Below are 24,720 nucleotides of genomic sequence, written 5' to 3'. Positions count from 1 at the left end.
TGTATTAACGGGAGTGTCACTTGCAAATCAAGGGAAGAGATTCTTCTGCTCTATTCAGCACTGGTGAAGCCTCACCTGGAGTAGTCTGTCCAGTTTTGGGAGGATGTGGACAGATTAGAAAGAGTTCAGCTCAAAGCTGCAAAAATGATGAGAGGCCTAGAGAGCATGACTTATGAGGAACGGCCAAAAGAAGTAGGATAATTTAGTCTGAAGAACTAAATTAGTCTGAAGATTGAGGAGCAGATTTGATAACAGGCTTCAAATATTAGAAGGGTGATTGTTGAGAGGATAGAGATGGGATTTTCTCAGTTGCCACAGGGGACAAGACTAGAAGGAATGGCCTCAAACTATAGCAGAGGAAATTTAGGCTGGAGAGTAGGAGGAAATTTCTGACTGAGGGTGGTCAAACATTGAAACAGTCTGCCTAGAGAAGCTGTAGAATCTCCCTCCTTGGACATTTTCAAGAGTGGGTTAGACAGACACTTGGCTGGGATGGTTTAGTCAGGGGTAATCCTGCCTTAAACTGGGGGCTGGACCAGGTGACCTTGCAAGGTCCCTCCCAGCTCTACTTTCCTATGAGTCAAAGAATGGAGTTCACCTTTTATTTCAGCATGTTTGCCATCCTCCTCCCCATGAAATGAGGCGAGTTTGATGAGGCAACAGGGTTAAATGGTAAATTTGGATGGATGGAAGTTGCCTTGTTTTGGTTTTCCACACAAATTTCTGATGAGATATAAATATTTTTCCTGCAACAGGAAAAATAGATGGAATTGGGTCTTCTAAATAAAAACTTATCAAGTGTTCTTGTCTTTTTCTAGCAAGATGAAGATGATCATTCTCTTGCCAAGTGAAAGAAGCAAGACAGATGCATTTTCTTCCTCCATTTCTAAATATGTATGTTGTTTTTGGAAGAGTCAGGACATTTCCCAAGTTTTTAACAGAGATTATCATTATTGGGTTACTTGTACAATCATAATTTAACCTACTGCCTTCTGGTATAGAGTAGGTTTCTTCTCGATAAGATAAAGTTTTTGCTGGAATATGTCCCATTAAAATGATCTTGTCAGCAAAAGACAACATAGCCAAAAAAAGCAACTACAGTAAGAAGCTGCAATTCATTTTCCAATCTTAATTTTTAAACAAATTAAATTGATTGTAACTTCATAGAAATATCCATGGAAATGTTTTGGGTATGGGCAAGAAATGCATGAACTAAATATATTTTCAATTGCCCTTTACCAAATTAAAAAAAAAAGGAAAAACTAGGATCCTGGGGAAGTAGGGCTGGAAGGGACCTCCTAAGGTCATCTAGTCCAGCCCCCTGCTCAAGGTAGGATCATCCCTAACAACTTCTCTAGGCAGCCTGTTCCAGTACTTCACCACCCTCAGAGTCAGAAATGTCCTCCTAATCTCCAACCTAAATTTCCCCTGCTGCAGTTCTTTGCTCCTAGTCCTGTCCCCTGCAGTCACAGAGAAAAGGCAGTCCCCATCCTCTCCATAATTGCCCTCCAGGTATTTGAACACTTTAAACTCTGGGTTCTTTCTCAGTTTTCAGATTGTGAGTGATATCTCAGTATGTCTATATCTCAAATAAATTATCCTATATTAGTGATCTTTATGCTAACGTTGGGAACGAGGATCATAAACATTTTTGGAGGCATAAAAAATGTTAAATGGAACATTTTCCTCCACCACCTCTAAAAACTGCAAGAAGTAAAAGTTCTCCAAACGTTTGGAAGCCAGGAGTGAGAGTGGTTTTCCTTGTGGTACTCATTAGTCAGCTGGCCTCAGGGAATGACTGTTACAATGGAAGTTTTAAAAAAGTCACAGATATTATTAATGGATAAATCAGAAGCCATTTGCCAAGGGCTGCATTCATGGCAAGCATCCCCTTGCTCTATTACAGTGGGAGGCAAAAGGAAAACACTGCAACCCTATGGCAGTACCAGTATTAATCAGTATTTCATCAGTGAAATAGCTGGAGCACTTCTAAAAGTCAGAACACTGCTAGTTTTCCTCTATGGTTACATGGAGGTCAAAAGAGCTGCTGCCATGGAGAATCAAACGAGAGTGACGGAGTTCATCCTGGTAGGCTTCACAGACAATCACTGGCTGCAGATCCTGCTCTTCTTTTCCCTCCTCTTCACCTACCTTTTGACGGTGTTGGGAAACCTTCTCATCATTGTCATCACCCTACTGGATCAGCGTCTCCAGACCCCCATGTATTTCCTCCTCAGGAACTTCTCTCTCTTGGAGATCACCTTAACCTCCATCTCTGTTCCAAAGGTCTTGTTCAGCCTGGCATCAGGCAGCAAGACCATTTCTGTGCCCGGCTGTTTTGCCCAATGCTTTCTTTACGTCATCACTGGCACTGCTGAGTTCTTCATGCTGGCAGCCATGTCCTTTGATAGGTATGTGGCCATCTGCAAGCCGCTCCACTACCCTTCCATCATGAACAATCAGCTGTGCACACAGTTAGTGCTGGGCTCCTGGGTGATCAGTGTTCTCTATGTGAGCACCCCATTTGTGATGTTTTTCCAGTTGCCCTTCTGTGGCCCAAACATCATTGACCATTTCTTCTGTGACAGTGTGCCAGTGATTAAACTGGCCTGCATAGACACCCAGTACCTTCAACTATTGTCTGTCATTTTGGCCACAGGCAGCGTGCTGGGTACTTTTATCATCACCATCATCTCTTACATCAATATCATCTCCACTGTGATGCATATCCCCTCAGTCTCTGGAAGGCAGAAAGCCTTCTCCACCTGTGTCTCCCACCTCACCGTGGTCTTCATCTTCTATGGAAGCTGCATCTTCATGTATGTGACACCATCGGGTAGCAGCAAGGGAAACTTTGGTAAGACAGTGGCACTTCTCAATAATGTGGTGTCCCCTTTGCTCAGCCCCTTCATCTACAGCCTGAGGAACAAACAGGTCAAAGATGCCTTGAGAGATGCTATCAGCCGGAATGGGATATTCTGTAAGAAACCAAAACTGTGACAGGAACACACACGAAGAAGTAAGTAATAGTCATATTTGTCATCTACTCTTCTCTCTTTAAATTGAAAGGTCACTGATTTCATGTGCTATTTGATAAAAATGTCACTCAGCAGTGACTTAAAGATGTGCTTAAAAAGTATATTTAAATTCTGATCAAATGGAGGCACATCTTAAGATTTAAAAACCCCAAAGCCAGCAATTCTCACCCATGGTGATGTGTTTCTGGGTGCCACAGGGTTGCCAGGAATAGGTTAGACAAGGCTTTGTTTGCAATGGTTTGGATAGAGATGATTCTGCCTCATGCATGGGGCTGGACTCAATGACCTCCAGAGGTCTCTTACAGCCCTATTTTTTATTATACTATAGGATTAAAATGAAAAAGAGATCTTGTTTAAATGGAGGGCAATAGGCAAGGAAATTACATTCAGCAAAGATGAATGAAAGGTGCCACAGGTGGGGAAAAATGTTGAAATGCACAAATACCGGTGGGCAGAGGGGATATCTGGCTTAGCAGTATGACTGCTGAGAAGCATCTAGGAGTTATGGTGGATCCTATGCTTCACCTAGAATCATAGAAAATTGGGGTTGGAAGGGACCTCAGGAGCTCATCTAATCCAACCCCTGCTCAAAGGACCATCCCCAAATAGATCATCCCAGCCACGGCTTTGTCTATCTGGGTCTTTAAAACCTCCAAGGATGGTGATTTCACAACCTCTCTATGTTCCAGTGCTTTACTACCCTCCTCATGAGAGGGTTTTTCCTAATATCAAACCTAAAATTCCCTTGCTACAACTTGAGACCATTGCTCCTTGTTCTGTCATCTGCCATCTGAGAACAGTCCAGCTCCATCCTCTTTGTAATCACCTTTCAGATAGTCAAAGGTTTCTATCAACCCCCCCCCATCTTCTCTTTTCCAAAATAAACCCAGTTCCCTCAGCCTCTCCTCACAAGTCTTGTGCCTTAGCCCCCTAACCACTTCCATTGCCCTCCACTGGGCTATCGCCAATTTGTCCACACCTTTCTGTAGTTTGAGGGATGGTGCAAAACTGGACGCTATTCCAGATGTGGCTTCACCAGTGCCAAATAGAGGGAAATAATCACTTTCCTTGATCTGTTGGCAACACTCCTACTAACACAGCCCAGTATGCCAGTAGCCTTCCATGCAACAAGGGCATATTGTTGACTCATATTCAGCTTACTGTGCACTGTGACCCCCAGATCCTTTTCTGCAGAGCTGCTACTTAGCCTGTCGGTCCCCAGCCTGTACCGGTGCATGGGATTGTTTCATCCTAAGTGCAGGACTTTGCACTTGTCCTTATTGAACTTTGAGACTTGTTTTGTACCAGTCCTCCAGTTTGTCTAGGTCGCTCTGAATCCTGGCTCCAGTGTATTTACTACTCCCCCCAGCATGTTGTCATCTACAAACTTGCTGACGGTGCACTCCATTTCATCTTCCAGGTCATTGATGAAGCTATTGAACAAAACCAGTCCCAGGACTGAACCCTGGGGCACTCCACTTGATACCGGCTGCCAACTAAACACCAAGCTATTGCTTTCTACCCTTTGAACCTAATGATCCAGCCAGTTTTCTATCCACCTTACAGTCCATTCATCCAACCTGTACTTCCTTAGTTTGCTTGCAAGAACATTGTGAGAGACCATATCAAAAGCCTTGCTAAATTCAAGGTATATCATGTCCGCTGCTCTTCCTGTAACCACTGGGCCAGTCATCTCATCGTAGAAGGCAGTCAAGTTGGTGAGGAATGACTTGCCCTGGTGAATCCATGCAGGCTATTCCTAATCACCTTTTTCTGCTCCAAGAGCTTAAAAATAGATTCCTTGAGGACCTGTTATATGATTTTTCCAGGGACTGAGGTGATGCTGCTGACCATCTGTAGCTCCCCAGATACTCTTTCTTCCCCTTCTTAAAGATGGGCACTATATTTACTCTTTTCCAATCATCCAGGACCTCTCCTAATTGCCATGAGTCTTCAAAGATAATGGCCAGCAGCTCTGCAATCACATCGGCCAACTCCCTCAGCACCCTCAGATGCATCACATCCAGCCCCATGGACTTGTACACATCCAGCTTTTCTAAGTAGTCCCTAACCTGTTCTTTCAGCACTGAGGGCTGTTCACCTCCTCCCCAAACTGTGCTGCCCAGTGCAGTAGTCTGGGAGCTGACTTTGCCTGTGAAGTCCAAGGGGGAAAAAGGCATTGAGCACTTCAGCCTTTTCCACATCCTCTGTCACTAGGTTGCCTCCCCCATTTAACAAGGGACTGACACTTGCCCTGACCTTTCTCTTGTTGCTGACAGACTTGTAAAAACCCTTCTTGGTGTCCTTCATGTCCCTTGCTAGCTGCAACTCCAATTGTACTTCGGCCTTCCTGATGTCATCCTTGCATGCCTGAGCAATACTCTTATACTCCTCCCTAGTCATTTGCCCAAGTTTCCACTTCTTGTAAGCTTCCTTTTTGTATTTTATCTCTCTGAAGAGTTCCCTGCAAAGCCAAGCTGGTCTCATGCCATACTTGCTAGTCTTCCTACACATCAGGAAGGTTTGTTTCTGTGCTCTCAATAAGGTTTCTTTAAATCTTACTGAGGGTGCAGGAATGAACCATTCTGATAATTTTAAGCACCCATTTAGGACACATGACTTGGTTCTGGCTAGGACTCAACTGTGTTCAGTCTTGGTCACTAAATTTTGTAGTGGAAGTCAAGGTATTGGAAATGGTACCAAGGAGAGCAGTAAAGAGCATAATATGGTTGATAATGGCCATTATCATTATATGAGCACAATATGGGAGAAAGGCAATCAAGAGGAAGGAGTACACTATCCGTTTTCTGATCACAACTTTTGGGATCAAGAAGGAACTTTTCCCACAGTCCGATTGGCATGGAGTCAGGGGATTTTAGCCTGCCTCTGAAGCAAGGGGTACAGTCATCTTCCTGACTCTCTTGAGTGTATTTTAACACACTACTCCCTGTCCTTACAGTGCCAGGACACTGGCAGTGCACTTGCCATCCCCCTACTTTACTTATAACAACTTAAAGGATGTGTTTGATATTTCAAACCTTGTGCCTGGTGGTTGTGTGTGAGGGTCATTCCCACAGTTTTTAAGAATAGGTGGGACAAAGACTCATCTTGGATGGTTTAGATAGCAATGACTGCCTTGAGCAGGGGACTGGACTAGTTATGACCTCCTGAGTGCCCTTCCAGCCCAACCTTTCTGTTTCTACAAAAGACTCTTGAGCATATATTGACAACCTTTTATAGAAGCAGGACATTAGCTGCCATGGTTCCCCTGCTTTACCTGGGGCAGTGTAAAGTGTTGTTGAGTTTGAATGGGATGGTTGGATAGGAGTGATCCTGCCTCAGGCAAGGGGATTAGACAAGATGACCTCCGGGGCCCACTCCAGCCCTACTTCTCTATGATTCTATGATTTGCTAGCCTGTTCATTTGTCCTAGCATTGTTGGGCTCTGGCTGTCCTAGACTTTCTGCTTAGGCCAGCAATGCCTGTGAATAATACCTGAGTAATATCTCTCTATTTCACAGCCCTGTAGACTGTTTTTAGCTATAGCTAAACACCTTAACTCAGGTGTGGTAGTAATAAATCAGGAGTAGAAATGACTGATAATGAAGTACTGAGGGCATTATCAAGACACTCAAGGAGGCTAGATCTTGCTTTACAAATCTGAATAAGAAATGTACATTTAACTATAATGAACACAGGACAAATTAAATACTCTTTTGACTATTTTTGCCTTATTTGTCATCATTTTTTAAACTTTATATATGATCTATCAAATTAACGCACATTCCAATACATTTATATTTGTTTTTGCTTTGAACTTGAACTGAATAATACAGCACTAGACCCCTAGCATATTAGTAAAGCTTCTAGCTTCTGTTTAACTGGAGAACAATATGTGTTGTTAATTGTTATTATATGCTACATCAACTGCCCTCCCCCTTTTTAACATCCTAGATCTGCCCATGGCTAAGACTACAGACCCCCCAACCAAGGGGAGGAGCTAGACTGGGAATTTTCAGGCCAGCTTTCAGAGGCACTTAAGGCAAGGGATGTAGTTGTCATGGGTGATCTAAATTACCCAGACATCTGTTGGGAGGAGCAGCCAGCCAGGTTGGACCGTTCCAGGAGGTTCCTGGCCGCGATACAGGACCTCCATCTAACCCAGGAGGTGCACAGTCCCACCAGAGGAAATGCCCTGTTGGACCTGGTCCTGACCACAGGTGATGATCTGGTAAGGGGGCTCCAGGTCCTGGACCACCTGGGTGATAGTGATCATCGCTTGCTGGAATTCACCATCCAGCGCAGCGTGTCAAGGGCCTGCAGCAAGGCGGTAGCCCTAGACTTCAAGAGGGCCATCTTCAATGAGTTGAGGAGATTGGTGGGAGAGGCGCTGGGGTTCTCGAGGGCAGAGGAACTCAGTGCCCAAGATGAGTGGTCGTTCCTTAAGGAGACGATACTCAGGGCCCAAGGGGTGACAATCCCAACAAGAAGCAAGGGGGGCAAGAGTGCCCAAAAGCCCCCCTGGCTCACCAAGGAAGTCCGGGAATTCCTGGTTGCCAAAAACGTGGTGTACACACTGTGGAAGGGGGGGGGCTTCTCTAAAGAGAAGTACATCTCCACTGCTGGGGCCTGTAGGGGGGCTGTTAGGAAAGCTAAGGCGGACATAGAGCTAGCACTAGTGTCCAAGATCAAAGATAATAAAAAGTCCTTTTTCAAATATATAGGGAGGATGAAGAAGGCACCGTGAAACGTGGGGCCCCTGCAAGATACGCTGGGCAATCTGGTGGTTGTGCCAGAGGAGAAGGCAGACCTCTTTAACAAATTCTTCACCTTCGTTTTCTTGTGCAGGGACCAGGACTCCCCCACCGTGATTCATGACGGACTCGAGGGGAACACCTCAAGACCCAAGGTTGAGGAGGACCGGGTTAGAGTGCTTCTGGAGGGGCTGGACATGTTCAAGTCATCAGGTCCAGATGCTCTCCACCCCAGGGTGTTGAGGGAGCTAGCAGGGTTATTGCAGGGCCCTTGGCATGGCTTTACAAGCACTCATGGTGCTCAGGCCAGGTGCCAGATGATTGGAAGATAGCCAATGTGGTCCCCATCTTTAAAAAAGGGAGGAGGGAGGACCCGGGCAACGATAGGGCCGTCAGTCTTACCTCAATCCTGGGGAAACTCTTTGAGAAGATCACAAGGAGCACATCTGTGATGGGCCGGCATCGGGGATGACGTTCAAGGGCAACCAGCACGGTTCCATTAGGGGCAGGTCATGTCAGACCAACCTGATTGCCTTTTACGATCAGGTCACAAAAGCATTGGTTGCAGGTGTCGGTGGATGTAGTCTTTCTGGACTTCAGCAAAGCCTTTGACACTGTCCACCACCCCATCCTCATTAAAAAGCTAGGTGACTGTGGCATCGATACCTACACAGTCAGATGGATTGCAAATTGGCTGAAGGGTTGTACTCAGAGGGTGGTGGTGGACGGGTCATATTTGACCTGGGGGGAAGTGGGCAGCGGAGTCCCCCAGGGCTCGGTCCTTGGGCCCGCGCTGTTCAATTTCTTTATCAGCAATTTGGACGATGGGGTGAAAAGCAACCTGTTTAAATTTGCTGATGATACCAAAATTTGGGGTGAGGTGGGCACGCTAGTAGGGAAGGAAAGACTGCAGCAAGACCTGGATAGGTTGCAGGGGTGGGCTAACAAAAACAGGATGCGTTTCAATACAGACAAGTGCAGGGTGCTGCACTTGGGCAGTAGTAACCAGCAGCACACTTATAAGATGGGAAACTCCCTTCTTGAGAGCACGGAGGCAGAAAGGGATCTTCTAGTCATCATTGACTCCAAGATGAACATGGGCCGACAGTGAGAGGTCACGGTCGGCAGGGCTAACCGGACCCTATCGTGTATCCACAGGTGCATCTCAAGTAGGGCCAAGGAGATGATCCTCCCCCTCTACATGACACTGGTCAGGCCACAGCTGGAGTACTGTGTCCAGTTCTGGGCACTCCACTTCAAGAGGGATGTGGACAACATTGAGAGGGTCCAGAGGAGGGCCACCCGCATGATCCGGGGACAGCAGGGCAGACCCTACAATGAGAGGCTACGGGACCTGAACCTGTTCAGCCTTCACAAGAGAAGGCTGAGGGGGGACCTGGTGACCATCTATAAACTCACTAGGGGGGACCAGAAGGGTTTGGGGGAGACCTTGTTTCCCCCAGCGCTCCCCGGGATAACAAGGAATAACGGCCACAAGTTGTTGGACAGTAGGTTCAGATTAGACATCTGTAGGAACTACTTCACTGTCAGGGCGGCTAGGATCTGGAACCAACTTCCAAGGGAAGGCTTGGGGGTCTTTAAGAAGCGGCTTGATGCCTACCTGGCTGGGGTCATTTGAGCCCAGTTTTCCTCCTGCCCAGGCAGGGGGTCGGACTTGAAGATCTACAAGGTCCCTTCCGACCCGACTTCTATGATTCTATGATTCTATGACTCCTGATTTTCTTTTTATCCACAAGCAGTATACTGGGGGTACTTGTGCCATCACCATTATCTCCCACATCAACTACAGTGATGGAAGTTAGAATTTAGAGATGCTCCATAACTAAGGAGACTGAGAAAGTTGGTAAATGAGGGATGGCCTCTTAGTTAGAGAGTAGCTAGTTAAATAGAGACAACATCTGCAGAGGTTGCCTACTGCTGTGCAATAAAAGTGTTTAGTTCTTCTCATACATGTCTGTCTTTATTGAATCCAGTGATCATTCCATCAACATCATTTCCACCATGCTGTTTCAGGAAGACAGAAAACCTTTTCCACTTGCATCTCCCATCTCATTGGTGTCTCCATCACTTAGAGCAGCTGCATCTTCATGTACATCAAGCTGATAAGGAGCAACAGGATGTACTTCAGCAAGATGTTAGTTCTTCTCAACTGTGTGATGTCTCTTCTACTCAGCCCTTGGATATACAGTTATCACTAGTGCCGTTGGACCTGTATGTTTCAGGGAGTAAATGGGATTGGAACCAGGATAGGGCTGCTGGTGGGGCCAGTTGTAAACTCACTAACCACCCAGTCCCAAGGACAGCAGGCAAATTAGGGCCTGGAGGAGCATCTGTTCACCAAGGCCCCCCAGGGGTGGACAAGAAATAATGGGCACAAGCTGATTGAGGATCATTTCAGGATAGACATAAGGAAAAACTTTACAAGTTGAGTGCCAAGGGTCTGGAACAGACTCCACCCAGACATGGTACAGTCACCCACCCTGGTGATCTTCAAAAAAGGTCTTGGTGTCCGTATGGCTGGGATCATCTGATCCCAGCAGTCTTTCTTGCCCAAATGTAAGGGGCTGGACCTGATGATTTGTAAGGTTGCTTCCAGCCCTTAACAACAACAACAATACATAAGAATATAAGAATTGCCATTTACTGGGTCAGACCATAGGACTGTCTTGCCCAGACTCCTGAATCACACCATGGCAGAGAGTGGGTGTGAAAGGGAAAGTGAATGAGGGATGACCAGGGTTTTTTCCCGCACTGTTCCTCTCACTTGTAGCCTGCAGCATTTCAGGCGCAGAAGTCCCAATTCAGCGGCTGTCCCCCTATCTCCCATGCTCAATAGCTAGTGATGCATCACCTTCATTCTAAGAATTTGTACTATCTCTTTTTTAATCTGGTTAAACTGTCAGCTACCACAACATCCTGTGACAATGAGTCCCACACCTTCATAATATGCTGTGTAAAAGAGAACTTTCTTTTGCTAGTTTTAAGCTTTCTACCTACTGGTTTCATTTTGTGACCCCATAGTTCTTGTCTTGTGAGAGAGTAAATAATAAATCCGTATTGACTTTCTCTTCACCATTTAGCATTTTATAAACCCCTATCATGCTCTACCTCAAGCATCTCTTTTCTAAACTGAATACACCTAACTTCTTTAGTCTGTCCTCATATAGAAGCACCTTCATACCAGTGATCATCCCTGTTGTCCTATTCTGGACCTTCTCTATTTATTCTATATCCCTCTTGAGGTATGGGGAGCAGAACTGGGCACAGTATTCAGGGTGTGGATGCACCATGGATTTGAAAATATCATGATGCCCCTTTATAGTTTTGTCCACAATCCCCTCCTTAATAATCTTGTTTGCCTTGCTGACAGCTGCTGAGTTGATGTTTTTAGTGAGCTGTCCACAATGACTCTGAGATCTTTTTCCTGGGTGGTATAACAAGGTGCTGTGGTAGCTGTGGTGCTCTTTAGTGGCCACACTACACCCATTCTCATAATCCAGTTCAAAATTTGGCCTTGCCTTCTCACCTGCCACACCCAGACATTTAACTTAATATATTATTTTAGGAGGCTACCTTCCAAGAACCAGAAACCAGCCTTTGGTGCCTGGCTCCATCCTGCTCATCATCAGGGTGACAGCCTACCTGATCTTCATCCCCTGGCCTAAGCAATGATCTGTCTCTCTTTCTTCCTTTGTCTGGTCTATCCTCCCTGGGCTTCAGCCCCTCCCAAGCTTCAAACCCTGTCCCCAGACTTCAGTCCCAGCCCACTGGGACCTCAGAGTTAACATATACTCCAAACCAAAATAAAACATGAAACTTATTTTCCTCTTTCTATACTCCCTGCAGAGCTCTTGCACTTCTGGAGCTCTGGACCAGACTACCCTTCTAGCCCAGTGCTTGGGCTTATATGGCCCTGACTCTGACCCCTCTGGGCACCTGACCTGGCTGTCTGGCACACAAGATCCTAAATCTGCCACAAGACCTCTTAATCCCCTCTTCAGCTGCTGAACCCCACAGCTCAAGTTTTTGCAGGCTATATTCCCCTAACTGTCTGCCTGCTTCACTGCTCCTGCTGCCTTTCTGTACCAGGGGTAGGGGTCCCCTGCTATGTGCAGTAATAGCTAATGCAGAGCGCATCACACAGGAAATCAGAGTGGATGACGAGTGTTTCTGATGGCCCTTCGATCTATGAATCTGTGATAAAGGGTCAGGGAGTGGGGTTAAAGACCCCTTCCTACACTCAAACTTACTGCTAGCTGTGACTGTGGACTACAAATTCCAAAGGCACCTGGAAGCAGATAGAGGAAGTGATGAGCAATCCTGCAGAGTCCTGCTGCTGTGATTCTGGACTGAAAATCCCAGAGACCTCGGGGTAGCAGGAAGAGGAAGTGAACACACAACTCATGCTAGCTATGTGCCAGAGAGCTGTGCTCTAGCACCCTGCCAGCTACTGCCCTGAGTCACTGCAGGCATGTGGCTGCATTTCCTGAATCAAAGGTAAATGTCTGTTTATTTCTGTTTCAATTTAATCTGTGTATCTTAGACTAACCTGCAAAGACTGAATCAATTCAGCCTCAGGCTTTTTGACTGTCTGTACTTAGCCTTTAAGTATATTTTAACAAGCCTTATAGTGAGGGGGACACCAACAGACCTCATTCCCTCCCTCCCTCCCTTTTACCTGTGAAAGTTAAGGGTGTCCTTGGAGTTTTTGACAGATTTTATTGTGTAGTTTTAGAGAGAGGTTACACAAGGGATGATGAGATGGTTTGGATAGGGATGATCCTACTTTGATCAGGGGGTTGGACTAGATGTGACCTCCTGAGTTCCCTTCCAGCCTGACTTCTCTATGGTTCTATAGTTCCATTGTATCAATGGCCAAATCCCAGCTGATATAAATCAGCCATAGCTTCACTCAAATGCAGTGATCAGACACTTGTTGGGTGCTGCTTTGTGTTATAATCAATGGAGAAAATTCATAGCTGGTTTAAGTCAGAGCAGCCGTTAGGCACTGGGTTGTTGGTAGTCTTGCCTAATGGTTAGGACACTGAGGAAAGGCAAGGGCCGGGTTGGAGTTTGGGACCCAAAGTACCAAGTCAGGGGGAAACCCAGGGAGTCTAAGAACAAAGTCAAACCAGGTTCAGGAACCAAGAGGCTTGCCAAAGCAGACCAGGGTCTACTGGCTGGATTGTTAATTAGCCAGAGAAGAGCTTGTCAGACAGAGACTTAATGAAGATGTGGCTTCCTAGGCAATTAATTGAGGCTGAGCAGCCCAATTATGGTCTCTGAGAACAGCTTAAGGGCAGTCAAGAGGCCTACATCAATGTGTACCAGCTACAGATCTAGCCAGTTTCGGGGCCAACCCTACTCCTACAATTCCTGCCCATCAGGACAAGGAACTGTAGGACATGGCGCCCAAACCTAGGAGACAATGTTACTGGATGGAGGTGGAAAAACTAGAGTTGGAGAGGACAAGTAAAGCCCAGTGACAATCTGAGTCAGGAAACCAGGAAATCAAGAAGCAAATTAGCAGAATGCAACCTAGAACCAGGAAAATCCCTGTTACCCCACACTCCCTGTTCCTCTCCCTGGTCTTCTATTGGGGAAACGAAGGGCCAGGTGATAGGAGCAGTCACTTGGGGATCAGGGAGTAGGTGGAGTCTTGGACAAAGCTGGAGGCTTCAGGCAGGCTCCAGGGAGCCTCTAGAAACAGACACAGAGTGATGGGTTGGGCCCAGGGGCATGGCTGTACTCCCCTTTCAGACTGAATCCAACTCAGGAGCCTCTGGTCCCCAAAGCACCTAAGAAGCTACCTCCTTCCCCTTCCTGCTCTGAGGCACATCGCTTCCCCTCTCCTGTTTGCCATTGCTGTTTTCCCCACAGTGGGGGGAAGCTTCAAAGCCATTTCTGACTGATCCAGCAAGGTGGCACAGGATTGGGTTCAGCTGGGAACAGCAACAGCAGCAGAGGCCTTGGGAGACCAGGCAGGGTGGAGAAACCCTCCCACTGCCTGTATGGGCTGGTGCCACTGGCTTTTAGACCTTCCCAACCCCCAGGGACAGCAAAGAAAGTGGTAGCAGCAGGCAAGGAAGGGCTTTAAAAAAGTCCCTAGAGGCTGCTGCTGTGAGGTGTGGCCCTACCAGTGGGAGGGAGAAGAGGAAGAGGAGCCTAGGAGCAGGGATGTAGTCATCCCTGCAGTGGGGATGGCTGCTCCTAAAATGGGACACTTACGTGCCTGTACACCAGTGACAGGAGCCTGTGGAACAAACAGGAGAAACTGGTCCTCCTGATAAACCAAAAGGATTATGCTCTCATAGGGATAACAGAGACCTGGTGGGACTCCACCTATGATTGGGCCACAGGTATAGATGGCTATACCTTGTACAGGAGAGATTGTGTGGGCAAAAGGGACGTGGGGATGCGGGGTAGCTCTCTATGTCAAGGAAAGCTACGCGCCCCTGCAAGCTGACATTGGCACCCAGGGGGTATGATTGGAGACTCTCTGGGTCAAAATCCATAGCAAACAAGGCACAGGGGACGCAATGGTGGGGGTCTACTACAGACTTCCTGGCCAGGATCAAGAGCTTGACCAGGAGTTCGCCGGGGAATTGGCTGAGTCTGCCCGCTCCCGTTGCATGGTTCTCATGGGAGATTTCAACTACCCAGACATCTCGTGGGAAGAGCACTCAGCCACATCCAAATGGTCACAAAGTTTCCTCATGTGTGGGGACAAGCTCTGTCTGACTCGAAGTCTATGGACCGATGAGAGGCAAAGCACTGCTCAACCTGGTACTGGCAACAGGGGATGACTTAATCAGCGACCTAACAATCGCAGGGAAGCTGGGAGACAGCATCCATGAGCTGATCACCTTCACCATCTGCCATAAATCAGGCAAGTCAGTCCTCGACTTCAGGAAAGCTGACTTTGACAAGCTCAGGAGGCTTGTTGGCGAGGCCCTAAAGGACCATGACCCAAAGGGGAGGGGAGTTCAGGATGAGTGGTTGCTCCTCAAGGGAGCGATCCTGAAAGCACAAGCAATGTCTATCCCGTCTCAGAGGAAAGGCAGCAAAAGGGCACAGCAGCCCCCTTGGCTCTGCAGGGAACTAGTGGACCTCCTGCGTCTAAAAAGAAAGTCCTATAATTGATGGAAGGCTGGATCCACCCCAAAGGAGGAGTACTCTGCACTGGTCCAGACCTGTAGGGAGCGAACCAGGAAAGCCAAGGCTGCGACTGAACTCCAACTGGCTACACGTATTGAGGACAATAAAAAGTCCTTTTTTAGATATGTGGGGAGCCAGAGGAAAAGCAAGGGTAATATTGGACCTCTGCTAAACCATATGGGTCAACTGACAACCGACGCTCAGGGAAAAGCCAACCTGCTCAACAGGTATTTTGCATCAGTTTTTCACCAGCCCCAAGGGACGGCCCTGCTCAGTATGGTATGGGATGACCAGGGCGAGGGAGAAATATTACCCCACATCAATGTTGACCATGTGAAGGAATGCTTTGAGAGGTTGGACACCTTCAATTCAGCTGCCCCAGACAGCTTACACCCCAGCGTACTTAAGGAGCTGACAAGCATAGTAGTTCAGGCACTGGCACAGATCTTTGAGAACTCCTGGTGCTCAGGCGAAGTGCCAGAGGATTGGAAGAAGGCCAATGTAGTGTCTATCTTCAAGAAAGGGAGAAAAGTAGATCCGGGGAACTACAAGCCCATCAGCCTGACCTCCATCCCCGGGAAGATATTAGAGAAAATCATCAAAGAAACCATTCTTGACAAACTGACTGAAGGCAGCTTCTTGAGGGACAGCCAGCACAGGTTTGTTGTGGGTAGGTCTTGCCTGACCAATCTCATCTCCTTCTACAACCAGGTGACATATCACCCGGACGAGGGAAAAGAGATTGACATCATATATCTCAACTTTAAAAAAGCTTTCGATCTGGTATCCCATGATCGTCTTATAGGAAAACTGGCCAGCTGCGGCCTTGGCTACATCACAGTGCACTGGCTGGGGAACTGGCTTCAAGGCCGGACCCAGAGAGTGGTGGTTGACGGAAGTCAATCATTGTGGTGCGTTGTGACCAGTGGGGTCCCCCAAGGCTCGGTCCTTGGGACTATCCTTTTCAACATCTTCATTAATGATGTGGACATTGGTGTCAGGAATGGACTGACTAGGTTCACTGATGACACCAAACTCTGGGGTAAAGCATCCACTCCTGAGGACAGGATGATGACCCAGGCCAACCTTGACAGGCTTGGAAAATGGGCGGATGAAAACCTGATGGCCCTCAACTCCGAAAAATGCAAGGTACTCCACCTTGGGAAGAAAAACCCACAGCATGCTTATAGGCTCAGCAGTGCTGCACTTGCTAGCACCACGGCCAAAAGGGACTTGGGGTTCATGATTGACCACAAGATGAACATGAGCCACCGATGTGATGTTGCAGCCAGCAAAGTGAGCAAAACTCTGGCTTGCATCCATAGATGCTTCTCTAGCAAATCTCAGGATGCCTTCCTCCTGCTGTACTCGGCCTCCGTGAGGCCGCAGCTGGAGAACTGCATCCAATTCTGGGCTCCACAATTTAAAAAGGACATAGAGAAACTTGGGAGAGTCCAGAGGAGAGCCATGTGCAGCTGCCAAGATAGTAGAGGCCTGTGTTAACCCTCTCCAATCTGTAGGTATTGGCTGAGTAAGGCTGTTTGTACCTCATGCAGCAACTGAGCTGCTGGTCATATCTTGATGAGGCCTGTGATGTGGAAGCAGCACTTTATTTACAGAAATTGTATCAACAACTGCTTCCATTAAAGAATATGCTACTGCCCTTACATGGGTCTGGGCCCCAGACCCAAGTATCATACAGTGAGTCCTCCTGAAAACAGAGCACCCTGGAAGCATAGAGGAGATGGTCTGGATGAGGCAGATCACAACAGGGACTTGTTGGTACCACATTTCCTGGATGCTCTATGTTCCCAGGAGGACTTATTCTATGTCATACAGTCAGCAGTCACTCTGGAAAAAATTTCCCTACATTCGAACTTCCAAAAGGATGGTTCATGTTTTATTTGAGGGTGTGCTCTTTATAAAAATATATGGTCAGGCAGGAAGGAAAAAAAATTAGAGAACGTGCTTCTACGGCTGACCTCGATGTCCAGGTGCCCCCTTCTTCCTGCTTCTCTGTTTTCCCTCCACACATACAAAAAAAAAGGTTGCACCAGAATATTTTTCCCTGAAAGCTCAGCTTGAAATGTTTTGCAAGTGGATTGATTATAAGGAGGAGGAAAAAAGTTTTGCTATTTGAAGGTCAGGACACTTTAAACCAGCACAGGTTGGTCCAACTTTATTGGTCATCATAGAAAATCCTGGTCTAAAGGTCTGCTGATCTCAACCTTGGTTTATCAGGAAAATAAGTAAATGAACTCCCAACCCTTTCTAATTATCTGGCCAGTTCCCAATGGTTAAAGCAACAAAGTGGTAAATGAAGTTTCCTTGGGTTTATTCTTTGGAGATTTAATTACCAAACTGACTTTTTTTAATGATGCCGAAATACTTCAAGTTCCTTGGAGGCCTCTAAATGCAGAAAGCATGGCTAATTGATAGAGCCTGCTCATTAAACTGTTGCTGAAAGTTTTGTGGAAGGCAACTTTTCCCATGTGTCTTAATCACTGGTTTGCAAGGAGATCTGTATGGGAGAAAAAAAAGAGTTTGCAGTTGATGTTTCTCATGATTGGGTCTTGAGTTTTGATCTTTGCCCTATAGACAATCAGTTCCAATGCCAATTTTTCCTGGCCCACATTTTAGATGATAGGTGGTCAGTAGGCCTGTGCAAATAGGTAGCTATTCGATTTGGCTTCAGATCCGGCCGCTTCAGATGCCAGGGATCCCTATTCCCATTTCGATTCACCCAAAATGTCTCCGAAGCTTTGGAGCTGCTTCAGAGATCTGGCCACAGGGTATAATGGGGAATCAATGAAATACCTATAACTTTGTTTTTTGTCTGATTCGGCTGAAACTTGCAGGGATGGTATAAGGCTAACCGCACCTTGTCATGTATCCACAGATGCATCACAAGCAGGTCCAAGGAGGTGATCCTCCCCCTCTATGAGACATTGGTCAGACTGCAGTTGGAGTACTGCATCCAGTTCTGGGCACCGCACTTCAGGAGGGATGTGGACAGCATCGAGAGGGTCCAGAGGAGGGCCACTCGCATAATCAGGGGGCAGCAAGACAGACCCTACAAGAAGAGGCTACGGGACCTAAACCTGTTCAGTCTTCACAATAGAAGGCAGAGAGGGGATCCAGTGGCCATCTATAAACTTACTGGGGTGAATGGGTGAGACCCTGTTCCCCCGAGCACCTCCCAGAGTAACAATTAATAACAGCCACAAGTCGACTGAGAGTAGGTTCAGGCTAGACATCAGGAGGTGCTACTTCAGTCAGGGCAGCCAGGATCTGGAACCAGCTTCCGAGGGAAGTGGTGCTGGCTCCTACCCTGGGGGTCTTTAAAAGGAGGCTTGATAACTACCTCACTGGGGTCATTTGAGCTTACACTTACTAGGGGTCATATGAACCCAGTATTCATTCCTGCCCAGGGCAGGGGGTCGGACTTGATGAACTGCTCAGGTCCCCTCCAACCCTACATCTATGAACCTATGAACCCCTCTGCCAGGAACCCTCACACCTTCACTTCCTCTATCCCAAGATGGAGATACTGCCCTTCTCCCACCCTACCACGTCAGAAGCCCACCCCCGCCAGGACCTCTCTGCTCCATTGCAGTGAAATTTAGGAAAGGACCAGGCTATGATGGCCACTAGGAGGAAGCAGAGCACCATTTTCTATTTCGACCTTGATCAAACCCTGGCAGCTCCCTCTGTGCCTCCAGATGCTTGGGGCTGAACCCAGGAGTCCTGACTCTCCCCTTACTGCAGAGGCGGGCAATTATTTCAGGCAGAGGTCCGCTTACTGAGTTTTGACAAGCCATCGAGGGCTGCGTGACAGACAGCAAGGGGCAGATAAATATTAATTTTATAACATTTTTAGGGGCTTCGAGGGCCAGATAGAATGGCTTGGCAGGCCACATGTGGCTCGCGGGCCACATTTTACCCACCCCTGCCCTACTGCTTCATAAACCAGCTGCTGCTACTCAGGGACTTTAAGGGGAAGGCCAGGGGGAGGTGTCTCCACTGAGACTCAGGTGGGCTGTTCTCACTGATCAAAGGGAAGATGGCTGGGTCTGGTGTGCAGATCCAGCTGGCTTTCCCCTGCTCAGGACTGTGCTGTCAGAGCTGGTTGCAGTCCTACTGGTCCTGGTCCCATATCTGCTCTGAGATCCCCACAGCTCCCAGTCTGGGTTTGAGCAGTGGAGGCCTGAGCTCCTGCAGAGGGGAAGGCCCCAGCCTGGCAGGCTTTGTGCTCATAGGAGTGGTGGGGAGGGGGTAATGTGGGGCAGAGACAGTCCAGGGGTTGCTCTAACCCAGTAAACCCCACTCTCACCACAGAGCTGGGGAAGGAAGCCAGGCTTCCTGGATCCAGCACCACTCCCTCACTTCAACCCAGTGCACTGCCCTCCAGTCCCAGAGTCAAGGTGAGAACCCAGGAGTCCTCACTCTGAGCCCCTGCCCTGGCTGGCATGGCTGGGCTCAGTACTAAAGACCACAAGCCCAACAGCCGGGGATCATAGGCTTCAGCCAGAGAGGAGACCAGTCATGCCAAGAGCCCGCAGGGCACTGCCAGGCTGCTGCTTCTATGCCACTGGGCCCAGCTGGAGGCATTCATGCAACCCCAGGTGATCAGGGTCAACTGGGGGTTTGTCCAGCTGCATGAAGCCCTGACTCCCAGCCCCTGCCCTTCCTCTGAGCCTTGTTCCTCTCAGAGCCACGCGGAGTCATGGGCAGATTCAAACCTCCCTGCTCTCAAACGCATCCCAGGGCAGAGGATGGACCCCACGCATCAGGGCTTCTGCTCTCCACAGCCTGAGCTGCTTTCCTGTGGGCCCCAGTTCTCAGCAATCCACATCTCTCTACTTCACACCTCCTCCCTTGTGGGTTTCTAATTCTGTCTAGTGCATGAGAAGCGTCTGCACTTCACATGTGTCTGTCTGGGCTAAAGGGTTTCCTCCCTGCCTCACATGCAATCCTGGTGGTACTGTCCCAGCCCATGTCCTCAGGCTCTCAGGAGAAGCTCTCTGAGCTTGCATCCTTCCTTCCTGCCCCAGGGAAGTCTCTCCCCAGGGGCTCCTCCACCACCACCCCCAGCCCAGGCCAAGTGGCCCTTATTCTTAGGTCCCCAGGTCTCCACCCCCCACATCTGGCTCTGAACCACCTCAAGCTCCAGCTCATGGCTCTGAACAGCTTTGCTTTGCATTGTCTCACCCACCACTTCCCCTACAGCTTTGTGGCTGCGCAAGCAGGATGCTTTTGGACACCGCAAGAGCCTTGTTCAGGGCAGAAATCAGCCCCCGACTGACTCGCTGCTCTGCTTGCTGGGGGATGGGGAGCCTGAACCTGTGCAAATCGAGCTCTATGTCCTAATAAATGCCTAGATCGAGCTCTTTGCTACTCCCATCCCCTGCAATTCTTCTGGCGCCCAGTGCTAGCAGGGATCATTGCAGGCCCCAACATGCTGGGTAGACCTCTGGGTGGGTGACGACTGCCTCCGACTGCCCTCTGGTTAACAGTACAAAGGGGCCCCCCTGTAGGACTGTCCTATTGGACATGCAGGCCTCTGAAAGGCACAGTTCCCTGTACCCTATATTGAATCCGGAGAGGGGAATGCACCCCTGCCCTACTCCCTGTGGCACCGTGCCCTCTAGCCCTGCCCCAGGGCACTGCATCAGTCCAGGCTACCCAGGCACAAGTCCCCCTACCTACTCCCTCCAACACAGCTGTGCCCCTGGCACCCCAGAGAGAACTGCACCCACCCCCCTGAGCCCTGCCTGGCGCGAGGTCTCCTACTCCCTGAGCCAGCCAGCTTCCCCCCTGCACTGGGGACAGATCAAGCCAAGAGAAAGGCCCCAGCCCTATTCAGTGGAGCTGAGAGAAGCAGGGGGGAGAAGCAGGTTACTTTAAAAAGGAGGGCGATCAGTGGCTCCATTTCCTGGGTCACCGGTGGCTGTCTGCACCACAGCTGTGAAGTCCCTACCCCACTGCCATGCCCCAGAGCCAGCTGCATCTCCCAGAACATACGAGGCAACAGAAGGCTCCACATCATCCCCCAAAGGTCCAACACCACAACCCCATACCCTGTGGTGCACCAAACTTGCATCCTCAGCTCAGGCCCTGCAGAGCTGCAAGGCATGCTGGGAGCCCCCAGGCCCGCCGTGGTCAGCCCCACCCAGCAGGGCAGCACTCACTCGAGGCCAGGGTGTGGAGGCGGGGGCTGAGGCAGCCGTGTCTCTCCCACAGTCCTTCTCCAACAGCGCAGAGGCAGGGAGGGCTGCACCCTCTACCCCCAGCATGGAGCTGTCAGTGCTGCTGGCTGTGCTGGGTAAGAGCCCCCCGCGCTCCTCCATCACCGCCTGCTTCACTCCCCCCTTCCCCACTGCTCCCCTACCCCGGCCCCTTCACCCTCTTCCTGCCTCAGCCTCCCACTGTCACCTTCTTCCTGTCTTGGCCCGTTGTCTGCACCCCACTCTGCCCTTAGCCCTTGTCTCCTTCTTTCTCCAGCCTTCCAGTCCCCACTTCCCTGCCCTCTCTCGCTCCACGTTTCTTGCTGTCTTTCATGTCCATCCACCCGTTTCCCCTCCAGAGCACCTGGGGTCCTCCAGGGCCCTCAAGGTTTTGACTGAGATCCAGGCCTCCACTGCACCAGGTGCTGCACAAACCCAGAGAGGCAGCCCCTGCACTGCACCGCTCCAGGGCAGGCGGGGAAACTGAGACATGCTTTCTTCAGCTCACAGCCCATCCATGGCACCTCCCATGGGGACCACAGACCAAAGCAGACAGGTGTCCCTGCTCTGCCTCAGTTACCCCCCACCCTCCTCATTCTGCAGTGCCAGCCTGGGGCTCCCTGCAGTGTGCCAGGTGCTGCACTCCCTGACAGATCCGGGCCTCCATTGCTCCAGGCTCTGCACAGATCTGGAGAGGCAGCCCCTGCACTGCACAGTCCCGGGGGTGGGGGGAAACTGAGGCAGATGGCAGGGAAAGGAGTCAGCCAAGGGCAGGGAGCAGGGCTGTGGCAGAGCCAGGCACAGCCAGGGCTCTCTCTGGGCCCCAAGCACCTCGCAGTGCTCCTTCCTCCCTGCCTGCCTTCTCAGTGTCCTGAGCCCCCGCCAGGCTCCTATCCCTCCCTCCTGCCCCACATGTCCCCACCCAGCTATCACTCCCTCTCACCTCTTCTCTCTTCCAGCCTTTCTCCAGACCCTCCCGCCTCTGGTGTCACCTGCAGGTAATGAGGGGTGTGTGGGGAGGCTGCAGGGAAGGGAGCGCTGGCTGAGACAGGGGGGGACAGAGACATTTCCCCTCTAGGAGACAGCCCCAGTCACACTGGGCTGTGGAGGAGGGTGCCCCCCTCTAGCCTCTCCCCTTGTCCCCTGCATCCCCAGAGCCACTGGTCCCACCAGGACCCCATGGCGGCTGATGCCCACAGTCCAGCTCTGGGGCATGGGACAGGGATGGGACTATGTCCCTCAGGGGTGAGCCCAGCCAGGTCTGAGGGACAGAGACAGGCCCCAGGGCACCGCATGCCACAGAGGTCTGTCCCCATCCAGCCCGGGAGAAGGTCTGGGTAGGTGTGTGGGGGGTCAGCCAGGCCTGCTGGAGATAGGGGCAGATGGAAGCTGCTTGGGGTCTGGGGAGGTTGGGGGTTCCTGGGGTGGAGAGGGAGGTGGATGGTCTATGGGGGGTCTCAGGAGGGCAGGAAAGGGGTGGAGGGAAATTGGGGGTGTCTGAGCTGCTGGAGCTCATGTGGGGCTCAGATCCAGGCCGCTCCCAAGCCCAGCAGGTCCCTGGCTTCTCTCTATTCCTTCCCTGCGATGTTCCCTTCCTCCCCAGCCCCCCAGATGCCCAGTTTGGACAGGGTCCCGCCAGCTCCGACACTGTCACTGAGCCCTCCATGCCCCGTGAGGGGGCAGCATGTCCGTCTCATCTGCTCCCCCCCGAAGGGGTCCCAGGCTCTGCAGTTCATCTTCTATGAGCTCCAGAGCAGCGGGAACTGGACAAGGATGACGACACAGAACACAAATGCCTGGAAGATCCCAAGGAAGGAACCACAACGCAGCCAGACTTTCTACTGTGCCTACTCAGTTTGGGGCAGCCCCCAGAAACAGACCCAGTCTCAGCAAAGCAACCCAGTGACACTGACCCTGCTAGGAGGTAACGGGAAGGGGAGAAACCAGAGAGCCCTGCTGTCCTCACACTGCAGCAGCACGGGGCTGGGAGCCAGGACTCCTCGGTCCTAACCCAGCTGGGGAAGCGGGTGGCGGGGTCTGGTGGGTCAGAACAGGGAGGGGCAGGGACCCGGGATTCCTGGGTTCAATCCAAAAATCTTCCCCAGAGCTGGACATCACTCCCTTTCCCTGTGTGCCTCAGTTTCCCTACTGAAAGTGCCAATGCTTCTCTTGTCCTGCCTGCCCTGGGGGTTCAGAGGTGGAATGGATCCCTGTGGTTTTGGACCTGGGCAGCTCCTGACCCTGGAGCTGTGGCAGGAGGGGGAGCTCTGAGGGGAACTGTGGGGGGATACATCCCTTGCAGCCAGGGCCCTTGCAGAGAGCCCAGCAGAGGCAAGGTGTGGGGAGGGGATACAGGGAGCTGAGCCTGGGGCAGCTTTCCCTGATTCCCTCCTTTGTGGTCCAGACCCCCTGCCAGTCCCTGGGCTCTCTCTGGATCCCTCGCACCCAGTGTATGTCCGGGGAGAGCGGATTGCCCTGCAGTGCTCAGCTCCCAAGGACCAGGAGGTGTTAGGGTACAGATTCTACAAGAGACGCCCAGACCAGATCTCCGAGGAGCTGCCTGCAATGGGCACAGGGCCCTATCACCGACTGACTGCTGGGAGCCAGAGCGCTGGCACGTACACCTGTACATACTGGACAATGCAGTCGGGGTGTGAGATCCCCTCCAGGGACAGCAACGCTGTCTCCATCACCGTAACAGGTGAGCTCCTGCCCACTTTGCGCTTACCACAGGGATCAGGATCCTGCCCCAACCCCACTGCCACCCTGGGGTGACTCCGGTTGGACCCTGGGGGCAGCTGAGACCAGAATCTGGTTTCAGGCCCATTACTTATCCCTGTCTGATCCCAGGTCTTCCCCTCGCTCATCTCTTCCAGATCGGCCTTCAACCCCACAGCTCTCCGCCTCCCCTCAGCTCCCCGTCTATTCATATGGAGGATCTGTGACCCTCAATTGCTCAGCTCCAGGGGACATTGTTGCTTCGACATATCAATTCCTCAAGGATGGGGGGGCACTGTCCTCAGGCCCCAGAAACCACCAGCACTTGCCAGCACTGCAGCCAGGGGATGGAGGGAGATACACCTGCCGGTATCGGAGACTGGAGTCTGGGCGAGAGATCTGGTCTGTGTACAGCAACGTCGTCTCCATTGTGGTGCTGGGTGAGAGCCCTTGCCCCTGAGATCTCTCTTCCCTCTTCTGGACCCTTCCTATAGATATAGATATAGATATAGATATAGATATAGATATAGATATATGGGTGCTGACTGGTGTTGGGGGGACTGAGCTTTCCCCAAACCATCCCATATGAGGCCATGTACACCCCACTCCCCTCAAACTTCTCTGTGCCTCTTGCCCCACCAGTGTCCCCCAGGCAGCCCCATTCCCTTCCCGCTCCCCTGTCTCTCTGTGTCCCTTTGTATGAAGGAGGGAGCTCCATGCCCCTGGCTTGCTATGATCCTTGCAGCCATGGGGTATTTCTAGTATCTCAAGGCTGGGTGGGATCTGGTCTCATTGGATCCCTTC

General features: G+C 50.3%; 1 protein-coding gene across 1 annotated transcript; it reads left to right on the top strand.

Moving 5' to 3' along the window:
- The first annotated feature begins 2,052 nt into the window (after positions 1 to 2,052).
- LOC102559765 (olfactory receptor 6C74) lies at positions 2,053 to 3,000 on the top strand. The gene has a single exon (XM_006259730.3). It carries the CDS (start codon positions 2,053 to 2,055, stop codon positions 2,998 to 3,000), a length of 948 nt encoding a protein of 315 aa, XP_006259792.3.
- Positions 3,001 to 24,720: the final 21,720 nt, after the last annotated feature.

The sequence above is a fragment of the Alligator mississippiensis genome, chromosome 7 (genome assembly GCF_030867095.1).
Source record: "Alligator mississippiensis isolate rAllMis1 chromosome 7, rAllMis1, whole genome shotgun sequence".
Lineage (NCBI taxonomy): Eukaryota > Metazoa > Chordata > Crocodylia > Alligatoridae > Alligator > Alligator mississippiensis.
The sequence above is the reverse complement of the archived record's forward strand: the minus strand, read 5'-3'. Positions and strand labels throughout refer to the sequence as shown.